The sequence below is a fragment of the Trachinotus anak genome, unplaced genomic scaffold, assembly GCF_046630095.1.
Source record: "Trachinotus anak isolate AG129_WGS33_773 ecotype Australia unplaced genomic scaffold, CSIRO_AGI_Tana_v1 ptg000032l, whole genome shotgun sequence".
Classification (NCBI taxonomy): Eukaryota; Metazoa; Chordata; class Actinopteri; order Carangiformes; family Carangidae; genus Trachinotus; species Trachinotus anak.
The window spans coordinates 16,510,150-16,524,996 of record NW_027273883.1 but is presented as its reverse complement, the minus strand read 5'-3'; the positions used below and the strand labels follow the sequence as shown (position 1 = coordinate 16,524,996).

At 39.3% G+C, this 14,847-nt stretch overlaps 1 protein-coding gene across 1 annotated transcript; it reads right to left on the bottom strand.

The window, feature by feature from the left end:
- Nucleotides 1-8,512: 8,512 nt before the first annotated feature.
- On the bottom strand, nucleotides 8,513-11,651 carry LOC139613336 (endothelin-2). Its single transcript, XM_071469902.1, has 5 exons — nucleotides 11,488-11,651; nucleotides 10,632-10,788; nucleotides 10,309-10,422; nucleotides 9,546-9,599; nucleotides 8,513-9,457 (listed from the first exon to the last, which is right to left on the bottom strand). The coding sequence occupies exons 1-5, from the start codon at nucleotides 11,543-11,545 to the stop codon at nucleotides 9,367-9,369; spliced, it is 474 nt and encodes a 157-aa protein (XP_071326003.1). The 5' UTR covers nucleotides 11,546-11,651; the 3' UTR covers nucleotides 8,513-9,366.
- Between the last annotated feature and the right edge of the window lie 3,196 nt (nucleotides 11,652-14,847).

Genomic DNA, 14,847 nt, shown 5'->3' with positions numbered 1-14,847 from the left:
AATCAACTGAAATTAATCCTGAAGAGGGATCGCTGATGTTTCAGTGGTGCACATCTCATTTTAGAGACGAAAACATTTCAAATAATCATGGCTGTAAATGAGCCTACAGATCACACGTAAGAGGAAAGATTAGGGCTCTGTGTTGTCTTTCTACATCCATTTGTAGTATTGTTATTGACACCACCAGGATTTCTTGTGAAAATAGATTTGCACAAGTGGTTCTGAGGGCCCAGCAGCCGTCAGTGGGACCCCTTCACAAACTGCTTAGTGTTAGGTCATAATTTATGTTTTCAGAAGAAGTAAATGAAGAAAAATTTGTTTTTTCTTCTTTTTTTTTTATTGGTGGTTGTTTCTGAAATGTCATGGTGCAGGTTATTTTTTTAGTAGGCTATATTTTCAAGGTGCAAAGTTAAGCTTGTAAAAGTAGTGTTTGATAAGCTTGGTGTGACATAACACAGTTTTTGTGACTTACAGATCAGCAAGTTTTGAATTGATGGTGTCATCAGATGACGCGGTTCTTCTAGTTTGAGTCAATGGTAGCCAGAGGCCATCTACTGGTCAACTGCAGGTATAGCATGTTTTTACATTAGTTTCAGTGGAAGGATTCACCCCCACACAGTGACGATGGTTGATGAGTTTTCCTTTATCTTAAAAAAGCTGTACATCTTTCAGCATAAATGGAAAATCTGATGGTTATTTTTTTAGGACTACATCATAAATGTGCACTAAGACTTTATTACACTAATAAGTGAACAATTTAAAGCTTTTATGCATATCACAGCTCAACAGAAGGAAGCATTTTGACCCACTGGGGAAAAACCTAAACCAATAAATTTACCCTTTTTTTTTTTTCTTTTTTTATTGTTGTGGGAGTTAAATTAAAAAAAAAAAAAAAAATCAACTGAGGAAGCATTTATAGGCTACTACACTGCAGCATACCTGAAATCTTCCTGGTTCAATAGTTTATCTGATACCTATAATCCAAAACTTCCTCAAGGTACACAATGATTCCATTTATCTGGGATGGTACTTGGATGGTAGACTTTTAAAGCTTGCTTTATTATGCGATTTCAGTTGTCCTTTAAGAAAAAACACACAAACAAAAAACTTTGTGATATAACAATTTATCATCTGCAATGAAACTGCTTAAGTTTTTGTTCTACAACATTCAATTCAACTCATTACATTTCATTTTTATTTCAGATAACTTGCAATAGCAACAAAATAATTTCGATGTAACTGAATATGCAGCACTGTTCAAAAGCTTAAGCCAGTGTAGACACTCTGATTCTTATCTAAACAATAACATCAGGGAGATGTCTGATTGCTCTCTAATTCATTCTAACAACAAAGCCCAAACTTTCAGCCAGAGTCATAAAGAACTGTCTTCAGAGACGATAAGAACAAGGTGTCCTGCAACAGATGGTCTGACCCCCACAGAGCCCTGATCTCAACATCATGGAGTCAGTCTGTGATAACATGAAGAGACAGAAGACACTGAGACTCTGAGACAGACTAAATCCATAGAAGATGGATAGCAAATTCTCCAAGATGCTTGGATGCCTGAAAACTGCATCTGTACCAAGGAGAACAGCTACTGTTTTAAAGCCAAAGGGTGGTCCGAGCAAATACTGATTTGATTTAGGTATTTTTCTTTCTGCTGTACCTTGTATGGAGTTAATTATTAAACAAAAAGGGAAAAAAAATCATGATATTATTTTTTAAAGCATCTTCCCTTTACTTTTAGTTTCTAAAAGTTTTGCCCAGTACTGTGCTGTATATCTACAATAAAACTTATCTGAAGAAATGCCAAAGGAAGGTAATAATGAGGGTAATGTTTACACAGTGACGTATCCTTTGATATTGTCTTAGGGCCATATCAATTGATATTGCGAAAACCTCACCAGTATCTCTGACAGAAATTGATTATAATTGATAAAGACCATAAAATGAAAAAGCTAAGCCCTTTCCATGGAACTGCTCCACACCGTTTCAAAACAACCCCTAAAGCGACTGACAATCTATTTTGAATAAATATTTTGATTGCAGGGATCGTTCCTTTGCTGTCAAGGGTTATATTATCCCTCCCTCATAGTGAGCCTTTGCACTTTGTCCCATACTTTTATATTCATCCCTCTTTTACTCAGCGATGACAAACAGCAAGTTCCCACACAGCGTTGCACAGTATGGATTGTTCCTGCATGGATGAAGCGGTTTGGATGTTGACATGAATGGGACAAACAGACAGCTGTCTCAGCCTCCATAAAGAAACATGATCTTGTGCCTTGGTGGTAAAGAATCATTGCAATGCACAGCAGAGGGTAAAACACACACTTGTTCTGCTGTAAGGGTTCGTTTATGTTTTTGACTGTAAGATCCGCTTGTCTTTGCATGATACTGCAGGGCCTTTTTGGAAATCACCCCCCATAGCAACAGTTGTGTGCATGTATTTATGTGTAAACAGTATGTGTGCGCATGCAAGTGTGTGTGTGCGTGCGTGCGTGTGTGGGCGGCTGACACACTGGGCTATTGCTGCACTGCACATTCTTGGGGAACAGCTGTGGAATAATTGACCACTGGCTGGATCAGGGTTGTTTAACAGCAGATCCCAGTCTCTGCTTTGAGACGTTTCTCATTCACAGAGTTACTGTTGAATCGGCTCTTATGAAGTGTATTGGATTTCTACTCCCTTATTAAAACAAACACAAGGCGGGCAACCTCTGACTCTTGATGACCGGGTGGAGTGCAAAGTGCTTCTTACGGCCAAAACATTTTTTATATTTGTGATTCTAAAGCAGCCATTTTACAGATTCAACACATGAGATGATTTTCTTGATTTATTGCTGAGGTTTTTCACTCAGCAAAGAAATGAAATGTATGAAATGATGTATGATACAGAGGGCTATTTTAAGAGTGGGAACATGCTGTTACCAATAATGATCAATGCCAGTTGGCTGTGACCCGAAAAACCTGAGTAAACGAGCACTAAAGCATTTAAAGAATGTTTACTGAGTGTGTTGAAGCACGATGGGTTGTATCTAATGTAATGTGACCATTTGAAGCTAAATATACCACAGGGGTCAGCGCGGGTATTGCATATGAGTCATTTAGAGGATTCAGTGCAATTCAGCTGTATTATGCTCACAATGTGAATAAATGAGATTATGCATACCGTAGCATAAGAGCATTACTCAGTCACACTCCACTGGGGTTTTGGGGAACAGATGCCAATTAGGGCATGGTGACTTCCCCTCAATGAAAAATATACAAACAGACATGAGATATGTGACAACAGCACCAGATGTTGCTGATCTTACGCCTGCATCTTCTGAGACAATTTGAGGCAAGTGCTTCTTAGGTTCATTAAAAAACTGCATCTCTCATAATTTACATGCATGAACTCCAGTTACATAACATTATATCTGGAGTGCTGACAGGTGAAATCTCTAGGTGGAAGTAGTAGAACTTAAAGAGTGCATATTTTCACCTGGTGCATGTTTTGCCTGCACTTGAGGGCTTGCCCAGTATCCCAATTACAATTTAGATAGGTGGTAATCATGATACTGTTACAGTCTTAAAATCAATAGATAACATAAAGGGATTATTTTTTATCAGCCTGCATTATTCACATATTATTCATGATTCACTCAAATCTGAAAGTAGTTGTAGTGTAGCTGAACCTTGCTTCACTATGTACCCTCCCCTTTTTGCTGATTGCTAGCTGACTGGCATCAGCAGATTAACCTGTTAGCATTGTTGGCATAGTATCTAGCTTGCTAAGCATGACTAGCTAATAAACAAACCACCAAGTGGACATCAGCCACTTTACAACATTTATCACGTGTACTACATATTTTTTTGCCAATAATTTCTATCCAATAATGTATACACCTAAATCTATGGTTTTTTAAAAACACATTTACTTTATTGTTATTGTTATTTATATCTTTTTCACCCATTTCATCCTGTGGGAAAAAAGAGAAGGTAAAAACTGCATTTGTGGTACCATTTGCAAAAAGTGGGAAAAAAAAGTTCTATGGAGGTTAAATTCACATAGTTTTATTATCATCTTGTTTACCAGTTTTCACTCTAACATAATGCTGTGGAGGATAAAAGATCAAGGAAAAACTGGGTCTTCTTCCTTTTTGCCAGACGAAACATCCTCATCATCAGGGTGACTCCTAGTTTCAGTCTACTTTAGGTAGCAGTATTGTGTGACTCACTGAAGTGACAGAGAGAGAAAGGGAAGGGAACGGCATGCAAGTGTGTAATAATAATAAAAATTTTATTGGTTTTCATCCTGAGCAACTAGTAGCTTGAGAAACTATAGATGTACAAAGGAAATTTCATATTTTGATTGTATAAATGTTCACATCCTCTCGAGTGTGTAATATTTCCTGCTTCAGAAATGCATCATATTATGTTATAGTGTACAATAAACATTTTTATGTTAGATAATTTCATAGTAATTCAAACATTAAAATGAGCAAAACTGGACTAACAAGGTGTTCATTTGAAAACACTAACATCGTGGTGTTTGTAATCTATTTCCTCTACAGTAACAGTTTTTTCTTATCAGATCTTTTCTTTTTCCTTTATTAGCAACTGCAACAATAACTTTTAACTGTCAGTCCCCACAGATCAAGTCTAGAGTCACGTAAAGCCACTAAAGGAGCCAAACAACACACTGCCAGACACAACACAACAAGCCCCAAGAGACTTAAGGGGTTTGTTGGACAATAGCAGAGAGGGGGACTTACTGAGGAGAAAAGAGCAGGAGAAAAGGTGAGAGTTTGTTTATTTGTTTTCTGGAAGAGGAACTTCCTGTTTTGGAGCTGGAGCTGGCTGAAGTGGATACAATAGCTCAGTTGGAAGGCCTGTGAAACCTACTGTATAACTTGGGACTCCATCGTTTTTATTAAAGAATAGAGAGAACATAAAAAGAAAACAAACAAAAAAACAGTCATGCTCACCATTGTTCCACAGTTAATAAGTTTATTTACTTTAACAAGAAAGAACTGTGAACTCTGTAGCCTCTGGAAAGAGAGAAGCAAGTATGAAACCAGCTCAGTAAACCTTTAATTATAGGACCTATCACATATTTAGTCCTCAGTTACATGTAGAAGTCATTTTTCTCACTACTGCCTAAAATAAAGACAATTTGCCTTTTTATGCAGCAGAAAATTTAACTTGTCAAAGAAGGAAGAGAACAGCTCCAACTAAGAAAATAATGTATTTTTTCAGACTTGTGCCCAGTGTTATGTGATATTTGGAAGAAATTAGGCTAAGTTCTCACGTGTATCATCATTTCACGTATTTATTCATCTGTGTTTACTACCATTTTATTTTTGACAGTGATCAATGAGTTTGGCATTTAGTCATTGGGATCATTCTGTGTGATGACTTGATATATCATTCATTCAGTTTCCCCCCTTTTTTCTGTAATATTTATCATTAAAGTCAGTTTGTTGGTCATGTAATGCTGAGTATTTGCCCATATGTGATTTACTGTGTTTGTTAAAACAACTACAGTATATCTTCAGTTGACAACAAAAGGTTACACTCAATGTTTTGCTGGAAATCAGTGATTTTCATGTGTGTGTGGTGGCAACAGTGAAGTGGTTCACTAGGGTCTGTCCTTTTCCAGCACCATGGACAGAGTTCTGCCACTGAAGCTGCCTGCAGTTTCCCAAAGCCCTGCTGAGTCATATTTCCTCATTACCTTATATTAGTTAATTATTAATAAGAATTTATATGTTTTCCATATCATCTTTATCTTTTAAGATGTTTTACAGTATAGTCAGTGCTGTTGTTTATTGCTGCTGTTGGTGCAACTTGGTAACTAGGTTGTAGAATTGAAGGCTAAAATGAATCCCCACATCACAGACCCCCAGTGGCTGCATATAAATTTGAGTGAATGAGGTGAGACAGACCTGCAGCTCGCTGTCATTTCTCCTTCTCCTTCTTTGGACTGGCGTGAATGTTGAGAATGTTTCCTGTTTAGTTGTGTAGGATACAGATGACCATTTAAACCCAGAGAGTTCAATAGTAAAGAAGAGTAAAGTGTAGAAAAGTTTGCAGAAGGAAGAATGAAAAAGATGGCATGCAAGTGATTTTGAGTATGATGTTTGTGAATGTTCTAAAATACTGTATGTTAACATTAGAACAATAATACCCAAACATGACTTTTCAGAACCCCTAAACCTTTTAAAATGATAAAGTATGCTACATTATACAAGATAATGAACGAAAGGGACAGGCAAAGACAAAAATGCTGAAAACTCTTTTCTTGAGTCTTAACTCTTAAGTGCAGATAAAGAAGCCCGTAAAGGGATAGTTCAACAGTTTGAGAAGTCTCATGTCTGTACAGTACATATGAAGCTTCAGCCAGCATCTGGTTAGCTTAGCTGACCGTAAAGACTGGAAACAAGGGGAAACAGCTAGCTTGGTCAACAAAATCTGACAACCACTAGTTTACATGTTGTATCTCATTTCTTTAATCCAGACAAAAACATAAGGGTAAATATAACACCTTCAGAACTATTTCTTTGCCACAATGTGTGAGTCCAAGTGAATGTTTGTGCCAAATTTTAAGAAGTTCCATTATGGCATTGCTGAGATATCGTGTTAGACATATGTATGGACAACCTGAAAACTGTATGCACGCAGAGGCATAAAAAACAAAGCTCTGTGGTGCAGCCATGTAAAAGTCCATAGTGCCAGTTGTGCTGTTCATTCATGGCTTCTACTGTCATCTTACAGTCTTGGGAAATATTTACAATTTATTTAGTTTTTTGCCTGTGCTGAACACATTCTCTTCTCAAAATCATTGTAAAAAACATTTATCAAAAATCAGATGTGGGTGTGTAAGCAGAGAACACGAAGGAAGGTCTGAATTAGATGCAAACAAACATATACACTCATTGAGCGGGCCTCCCTTTGCTCTCAAAACATCCTCCATTCTTTGTGACTTGGATTCCTCAAGATGTTGGAAACTGGTTCTGGCTCATGTTGACATATTGCATCACATCATTTCTGCATATTTGTCAGACAAACATTAATTCTGGCAATCTCCTGTTCCACCACATCCCAAGGGTGATCTGTTTGATTCAGATCTGGTGACTTAGAAGGCGACTGAAGTACACTGATGTCATTGTTATGTTCATGAAACAGTTTGAAACAACTTTTGCTTTGTGACATTGTGCATTATCATGCTGGAAGTAGCCATTAGAAGAAGGTAAATTGAAACCATAAAGAGATGCACAAGGTCAGCAACAATGCTCAGACTGTGGCAATCAAATCATGATTGATTGGTATTAAAGTCTGCCAAGAAAACATTCCCCACACCATCACACCACCACCACCAGCCTGGACTGTTGACACAGGGCAGGTCGGGTCCATTGATCCATGCTGTTGCTACCATCTGGATACCTCAGCAGAAATCCACATTCATCAGACCAGGCTACACTTTTCAAGTCTTCATCTGTCCAGTTTTGAGCCTGAGCTCACTGCAGCCTCAAATTTCTGTTCTTGGCTGACAGGAGAGGAACTTGATGTGGTCTCCTGCAGTTGTAGCCCATCCACCTGAAGGTTCAGCATGTTGTTCATTCTGAGATGCTTTCCCACTCACCACAGCTGTAAAGAGTGGTTTTCCGAGTTACCTCAGCCTTACTGTCTCTAACCTCTCTCCTGAACAAGCCGTTTGCATCAGCAGAACTGCTGCTCACTGGATGTTTTTTGTTTTTTGCACCATTCAGAATAAACTCTAGAGGCTGTTGTGTGTGAAAATCACAGTTAGTAATAGTTCTTTCATTTTTTTTCTCTATTGTTAGAATTTATCCTGACCCAAAAATTAAGTCTCAGTCAATTTTTTTTAAGTTGTGCTCCCAAGAGCAACTCTTCCAACAGTAAGAGTTGATTTACGTGTATCTGCCAGTTTCTGCACAATCTCGGCATCTGACTATGCTCAGGCGTGTTTGGAAAAAATGGCTGCAGGGGGTATCTCCAGAAAAAAAATGTTGAGGGAGAAGTATGACAGGAATGAAATGCAATGAAGCAGGAAAACCTACTGTTGAAATTAGAGCCACATTAACACTTGAGTGTTATCATTGATCAGAGTTCTTTGATTAGAGCAGAGCAGCAGGTCAGTTCACTGCCACTTTATTCATTAGATGACAACGAATCATCTGTTGCGATTGTTTCCTTCGGCTCCAGCCCTCGTCTGCCTCCTTGCATATTCAGGTGTGTGTGGACGGTATGTACAGTACAAGCAATCAGAGAGGAACACAGGGTGATAGGGCATTTTGTACCTCTCTCTCACCCCCTGAGCAAAGTTACAAAACGCTGCATTCTTTCCACAGATCCTTATGATAACACAGGCTGTGCTGCCTTTGAATACCAGGTAAACTTATTATTATTGTGAGCCTTGAATTCCTGGACCATTCATCCATCTCAGGCCTCCTTTTGAACTCAGATATGTGTTTGCTTGTCACACAACTGAATCACACATGCCGCCTAAGAGAATTTATTTTCCCTGAAATTTATCTTCATGTATGGTTTCTTTACAGTAATCACTTTATTTAAACAGTGCACTTAAAGTTAACTAAGAGGGCCATACATTTGAGTATTAGACAAAAATAAGATATAGTGTTTTTTTAATCATTAAAAAAATCTTTACAACCAAAAATGTTTGACAAAGAATGTAACAAGTAGATATTGTCATGATTCAGATTTAATTTATGGATTTTTGCACACATAAAATGCTTGATACAGAGGTGTTGTGATTCATATTTGCCAGTCTTGATCAGATGTCTAACATAATTTCCACAAGTCTGCAAAACTTCTTCAGTAAATATAAACAGTCCTGTAACAAAGGTATTGTCTAAATTGTAAAATAGTAAATCTGCACATCCATAAAACAAAGAATACAAATGCATCTTAAAGAATGAGTAAAAACATGCCATGTATATGAGAAATTCCTATACATTTATGTATGCTATACAAGTCCCTTTCTCTCTGTTACATCCCTCTGTGTCAGCGCCGCCCTGGCCAGTCTGTACATCTCTTACTGACCTGATAGTCCTGAGTCAAACATGACCACCAGCGCAGCTTTCTCATGTCCTGATACAGTAGTAGCTCCTCTCTATGTTGAGCCACCATCTGGTTTCCATGATGCATGTGTTGTGTTTTCCACCCTCTATTTCCAGGTACAAACAGACATCTTTGCGGCGCTTTGGCCTTCCTGCATCGGACACATCTCTCAGCAGCCCTTTCTTTCCCTCCTCTCTGTTAAAGGAGTGTCATTTGTTCAGGTGCTCGCTGCTCTCTCTCTCTCTCTCACTCTCGCTGCTTCAACACCCACGTTGTTTAGCGAGTGTTCTTCCTCTGAGCCTCAGAAAATCCGTCTCTGTGTGGATCAACTGCATCCTGGACTTTCACGGGTCTCCTGGCAAAAGCTCTGTGGGGCAAAAAATTACATCATTTAAAATATGATCAGAATGTAGGTGAAGTCGTGAGAGTTGTTTTGCTAGTAATTCAAAGCTCACCTGAGGATGCTGAGCATGTTGAGCTGATGTGTCTTCTCAGATGTGATGTCAGGCCTGCACACACAGAAACAGCATAGTTATCAAACATGACATGTGTCTTTGAAATGAAGAGTCAGCCTGACACTGCAGTCACTTTAAAAGTTTTATTATGTCTCCGTAGTTAAAGATCACCCCGTAATTACTTCTTTACACTAAGTAACCTAAAAAAAAATCTTATCTTTACAGGCTCACTAAATGTTTTATGCTAAGAAAGTGCATCCAATCAGCACTTAATATTTTAATCAAGACTATAAATGTCACTCTTTAAACATGTGGCGTTGTCAACCATACATTATGCCTGCTGTCACTGTCTCCACTGTTTCTGGGTGTTGACATTATTTGTTTATCATTTCAAGGAAACGTGAGAGCTTGAGTTGGCCTTTCATTGCCTCCAGACTCCAATAAACTTCACTCCTTCGCCCTCGCAGCCAATCAGACACAAGCTTTGTGAACTTTGCGCGCCAGGATTAGATTGCTTTACTCCCTCGGTCATCAGCTCTGTTGTTTTGATGATCACACCCTCGGACAAGCAGGACTTATCAAATACAGTAACAACACATTTAGGCTAAGAATAGCTGCAGTGAAATGAGATGTTCCCTCAGACTACACCAGTCCTCATCCTCCTCAAAGGGAAAACATTATCTCGTAGCTCACAAGGGCCTTTAACTGGGTGCTTGACAGTGTGGCTTTGCTTTTCTATGGGATGCTCCAGCCCCCGACTCACCTCTGAAGGCAGAAGTTGGTACAGGATTGATCGTCAGGTTTGGCACAGATGCAGCGGCCAGTGGACCTTCTGCGTCGCGACAGAATGCTGCCTAGACCATAAAGTGTTGTCTTACTGCAGAGAGAAAGAGAGACTCAGTGCCTTGTTCGTGATATAAACACAAGGCAGACTTTGCTCTTTGGTACTTTACACAATAATACATACCGATAGCACATGTTTATTTTGCAGATACTGGGCTCAGAGTTATAATGCACTGACTGTCTTTCTGCGATTTATATTATTCTGTGCCAGATTCTCCATGTGGTGTGTTTTCTCATGCTCACCTGGGTGTATTGATCCAGATGATATCCAGGTGGCAGAAGTAGTGGCACTCAGAGTCCAGAGGGCTGCTGCAGGCACAGCGCTTGGTCCTTATTCTCTGTGCCGGGACACCATCGCCAGCTTCCACTTTCAGCTCTTTCATCATCGGAAGACCGAAACCTAGTCCAAGACAAAGAGCCGCTCATTCAATGAACATCAACTGCTGCCAAGTTAAACCAACCACTTTTTTTATGAGAACATGAAGAAACTCATCATCTATTCTTCACAAATTTCTCTTTCTTTCTTCTAAAACTCATCACTCTTTATCTTTCACAGTGGGCAAACACACACGTTCACGGGAAGGGGATGTATGAGTTCTTCGTCATGCTGTAGTCATGAACAGTAAAAAATCTCAAAGACTCACAAACAAACACTCTATTTCACATAAATAAAAGAAAACACTGTACCATGCTCCTACTACTTGTACTCGACTTATCACAGGAATCAATTGCAAACTGTGTGTCAACATTTAGCAACAGTAAAAATTACACTGAGATAAAAGAAGCCGAAGCTATTATGTTTCCTGCGCTGCTGGGCTTGCCAAAACATGCATGCGCGCCAACTTACAGTGATGGACACATTGCTTTGTGCAGGGCGACTGAGATTAATGCCACTGTACATACAATATGTGAGCTGCAGTCTACAATTTGCCGACAAACACCAAAAGTGTTTCTTGATATTCTCTTTCAGCATAACTAAGAAATTTCTGAGGTTGATGTAAGGATGATGAGCTTAAACTTTAAGTCATGCACATCCCTCTAAAACAAGAATTAAACTTTTTTTTTTTTTTTTTTTAAGATATCATAAAAATAGACTTACCATCCTGCACAGAAGCCCAAAGAGTGATGAGAAGAAGAACATTGGTGTGAGTCGACATGGCTGATAACAGATGGATGGAGCTCTGCAGAGAGACTGTTATCTGTACAGTTACAGCTGTGTTTTTAATGTGCTGCTGCTGCTGCTGCTGCTGCTGCTGCTGCTGTTTGTCTGCAGGTGTCTGAGCTCTGTCACTCTTATACTTCTCCTCTCCTCTCTCTCCCATGATGTCATGGTAAAAGCCCCACCCACGGCTGCTTGCCATGGAGCCACATTGTACAACCCCAGGGTGTTTGAACCTGTGACACATTCCAGGAATATCTGTAGCCTCTCCGTGACACTGCTGTCACCTGCTGAGTGACATTTATGTCTGTGGTTTGCCTTTGCATAAGGAATTGTCTTTTTCCTCTGGCAATATGAGGTTTGAGGAAGGGTTGGAGGGATTACCTAATATCCTAGAGGAGTGAGATGGAGGCTGATGAATCCTGATATGAATATAAAAAGTGATGGAGGAAGACAGAGACAATGGATCCCAATGATGATCACTGGGAACACATGTGGGACAAGATAAGAGGAGAGATGCACTGATATGCTGCTGTACAATGGTGATATTTGAACAGGGTTTCCCAAGGACAGTTTCTCCATTGGAACAAAATAAATATATTAAACAAAATAAAGGTTAATCGCTGGTATCCAGACCCAGATATGCAAATCACAGTGCCAGAGGCTTTTCAATTTCATTGTTAGATTAACTTGTTAAGCTCCTGATACAAAGACTGACACTATGACACTATGCCAGAGATGATTGTGACCCTTTAATGGATGGACAAAAAAAATCAGACGGCGTTCACTCACTGTTTTGTACAATTAGGTGCAGATTCAGATAATAATATGGATTGTATAATGCTGAGATCATAATTCCACTGAATAGGTAATAAAACCATACAGCTGTGTTGCATAAGAATTCAAGACGATAAATGAATAAAATCTATACTTGAGAACAAATGATGTGTAGGATTGTTTAGCTGTGGTGGAGGTATGAGTTCTACTGAGTGCGATTCTAGTTTAATAGATGAAAAAGCTTTTCTTCTGAGCAATAATAGTTGAATAACCCTAGCCATAACTTTCATGAATGAACTGCAATGATAAAATGTTACTTTACTTTGGTTGTGAGTAAGATGTACATGCAATAAAAAGTTTGGACTTTTTCATTTAAAGGGGCAGTTTTATAATAATCAAATGATAATATGTAAATACAGGTGTGAAAATGTCCCCTCTAGTGATGAACCTACAGAGACATTAACAGCTGAATCTTTCCTCAGCTTTACTGAGCTTTACAATGGGTTTCAACTCATAGTTTTGGTTTTACAGCTTGTTTGGTTCACCCTCACAGCTCTCACAGCTCTGGACACTATCTGCTCAGCCCCAAACATGCCCCAAATGTTGGTAGAGACCAGATACAGAGTTAAAACAGAGTTTTGTCAAGTGGCTAGAAACACAACTCCAAGCGAAGCTAATGTTCCTCCATAACTGCTCTATGTGTAAATAAGCAGCTGCTAGCTAACAAGTTTTCCATTTCAACTTAAAAGGTGATATTAGTGTGACTTCCTGTTGTCACGTACGAATCTCCAGAGCTGACTGAATTGATACCTCCATGATGGCTGGTGAAGGCCCACACACAGACAAGCAGACTGCTCTTCCCTATCCACTGGCAGTCATGTTTCTATAGTCATATCCCACCCACATGATGCCGTGTGTGCAGGTCAGCCATGCCAGAGTCATGCAGATAGCCAAATGGCAGCCCTTGCTCATGTAAATACAGTACCTTCAAATTAGCAGCGTACATGTCATCTTCACTGCCATCATCATTTCCTACGAACTGATAGTCACTGTTATCTGGGGGTGAAAATGTGGAGCACATCATGTCATTTGTAATTAATTGCAATGTGTAATGTTTCTGGGAAGTACGGTTTGAAAGATGGATGTGTCATCCACACAGTCAGTTTTGTTTGCTCAGTAGCTATTACTAGGAGGGCAAATAACGATACATTTTTCTACCTTCATTTGTTATAAACCCTTCAATGGACAGTGTTGACTTAAAGGAGCTTCTATTGCATTTTGCATGAAACCCAACACCTGAACATGTGCAGTAGAAAATATGAGAGAGCAGAGAGAGACAGTGTTTTACCTCTGTGCTAACAAAAGCACATTTGCCAGATAAAATACTGATGTGTATAATCAAATTAAATCACTTGAGTGCTTAAACTTTAATTTTGGGACATTTAACCCACAAGTCATTCCAATGTGGCTCTGGATCTTTTGACTCAAAGAAGAAGAGTTAGTTATCATTCAGTCTCTCAGGACTTTCCAGTGTCCAACTCACCATCTGCCAGACTTCCAGTGGTGTGGGTGCAACATTTTCCTCTCACATAAAGATGTGTGGAATGTGTGTGACATGGTGACAAGATGCCACACACGCTGCCATCATGATTGCGCAGATTTTTCAAAACATTCTTGCACCAGAGGTTAGAAGTTCAGTTCCCTCAGGAGCACAGATGTACCCCTCTCCACAGGCGTTGCATCACATTTGTCAGCCCCCTTCTCTGAAAAGATTGATGGAAAGTAAGAGAGGACGCCACACTTCTATGTCTTTGCTGACTTCTGTCCAAGAAACAGGCGCTTATTTTTAATCAGCAATGTTACCTCCTTAGTTGACTCCTTAAAAAATATAATCTCCTAATAACCCTTCTGGATCTGTTGTTGTTAGCATGTTCTGGGCTTTGGAGGAGGAAGAATTCTTCACCTTAAACTATTTTTGATATACAGAAGGTGTCTAAAAAATACAAGTGCCTTCCTGCCTCCTTTTGTAACATTTACTATGGAAGGTCGAGTCACAGCAACTATCAAGCTTTTGCCCCTTGTCAACACACTTGCCGGCTGTGCCTGAGTAGGTTTTACATAATCCCTGTCTTGCTGCGCTGGTAAACACTTTTGTGCAAAGGAGCAGTAAGAGTGAATCAACACTGGGAGTGATTGTTGCGATTATTGTTTTATGTGTTGATATTGTTTTATACTCCATGATATAGACCAAGAGTTGCATGTGCCAGCATTACTTGAGCCTTTAAATGGCCAAGAAAATGACACTTCAGAGTCATCATCCTGTGAGATATGACAGGGATTGCGGTTATGATCCTTGTAGAATCAGACTGAGTCCTAAATGCCTGTCTAAGCAATAAAAATAGGTGTTTTCAGGAAGCTGAGTTACAAAATTAATCCACACTTGACCCACATAAGCTGGAATTTATAGGCATGAAATTTTAGTTCCTGTTAGTTCAGAGAGGCTAAGGTGAACTGGTGACTGTG

Coding starts and splice junctions, on each gene's coding strand:
- LOC139613336 (XM_071469902.1), bottom strand. CDS start 11,545: ATGTCGACTCACACCAATGTTCTTCTTCTCATCACTCTTTGGGCTTCT. Junction 10,789..11,487: donor TTGGGCTTCTGTGCAGGATG/GTAAGTCTATTT, acceptor GTCTTGGACTAG/GTTTCGGTCTTCCGATGATG. Junction 9,600..10,308: donor ACCAACTTCTGCCTTCAGAG/GTGAGTCGGGGG, acceptor CTGTGTGTGCAG/GCCTGACATCACATCTGAGA.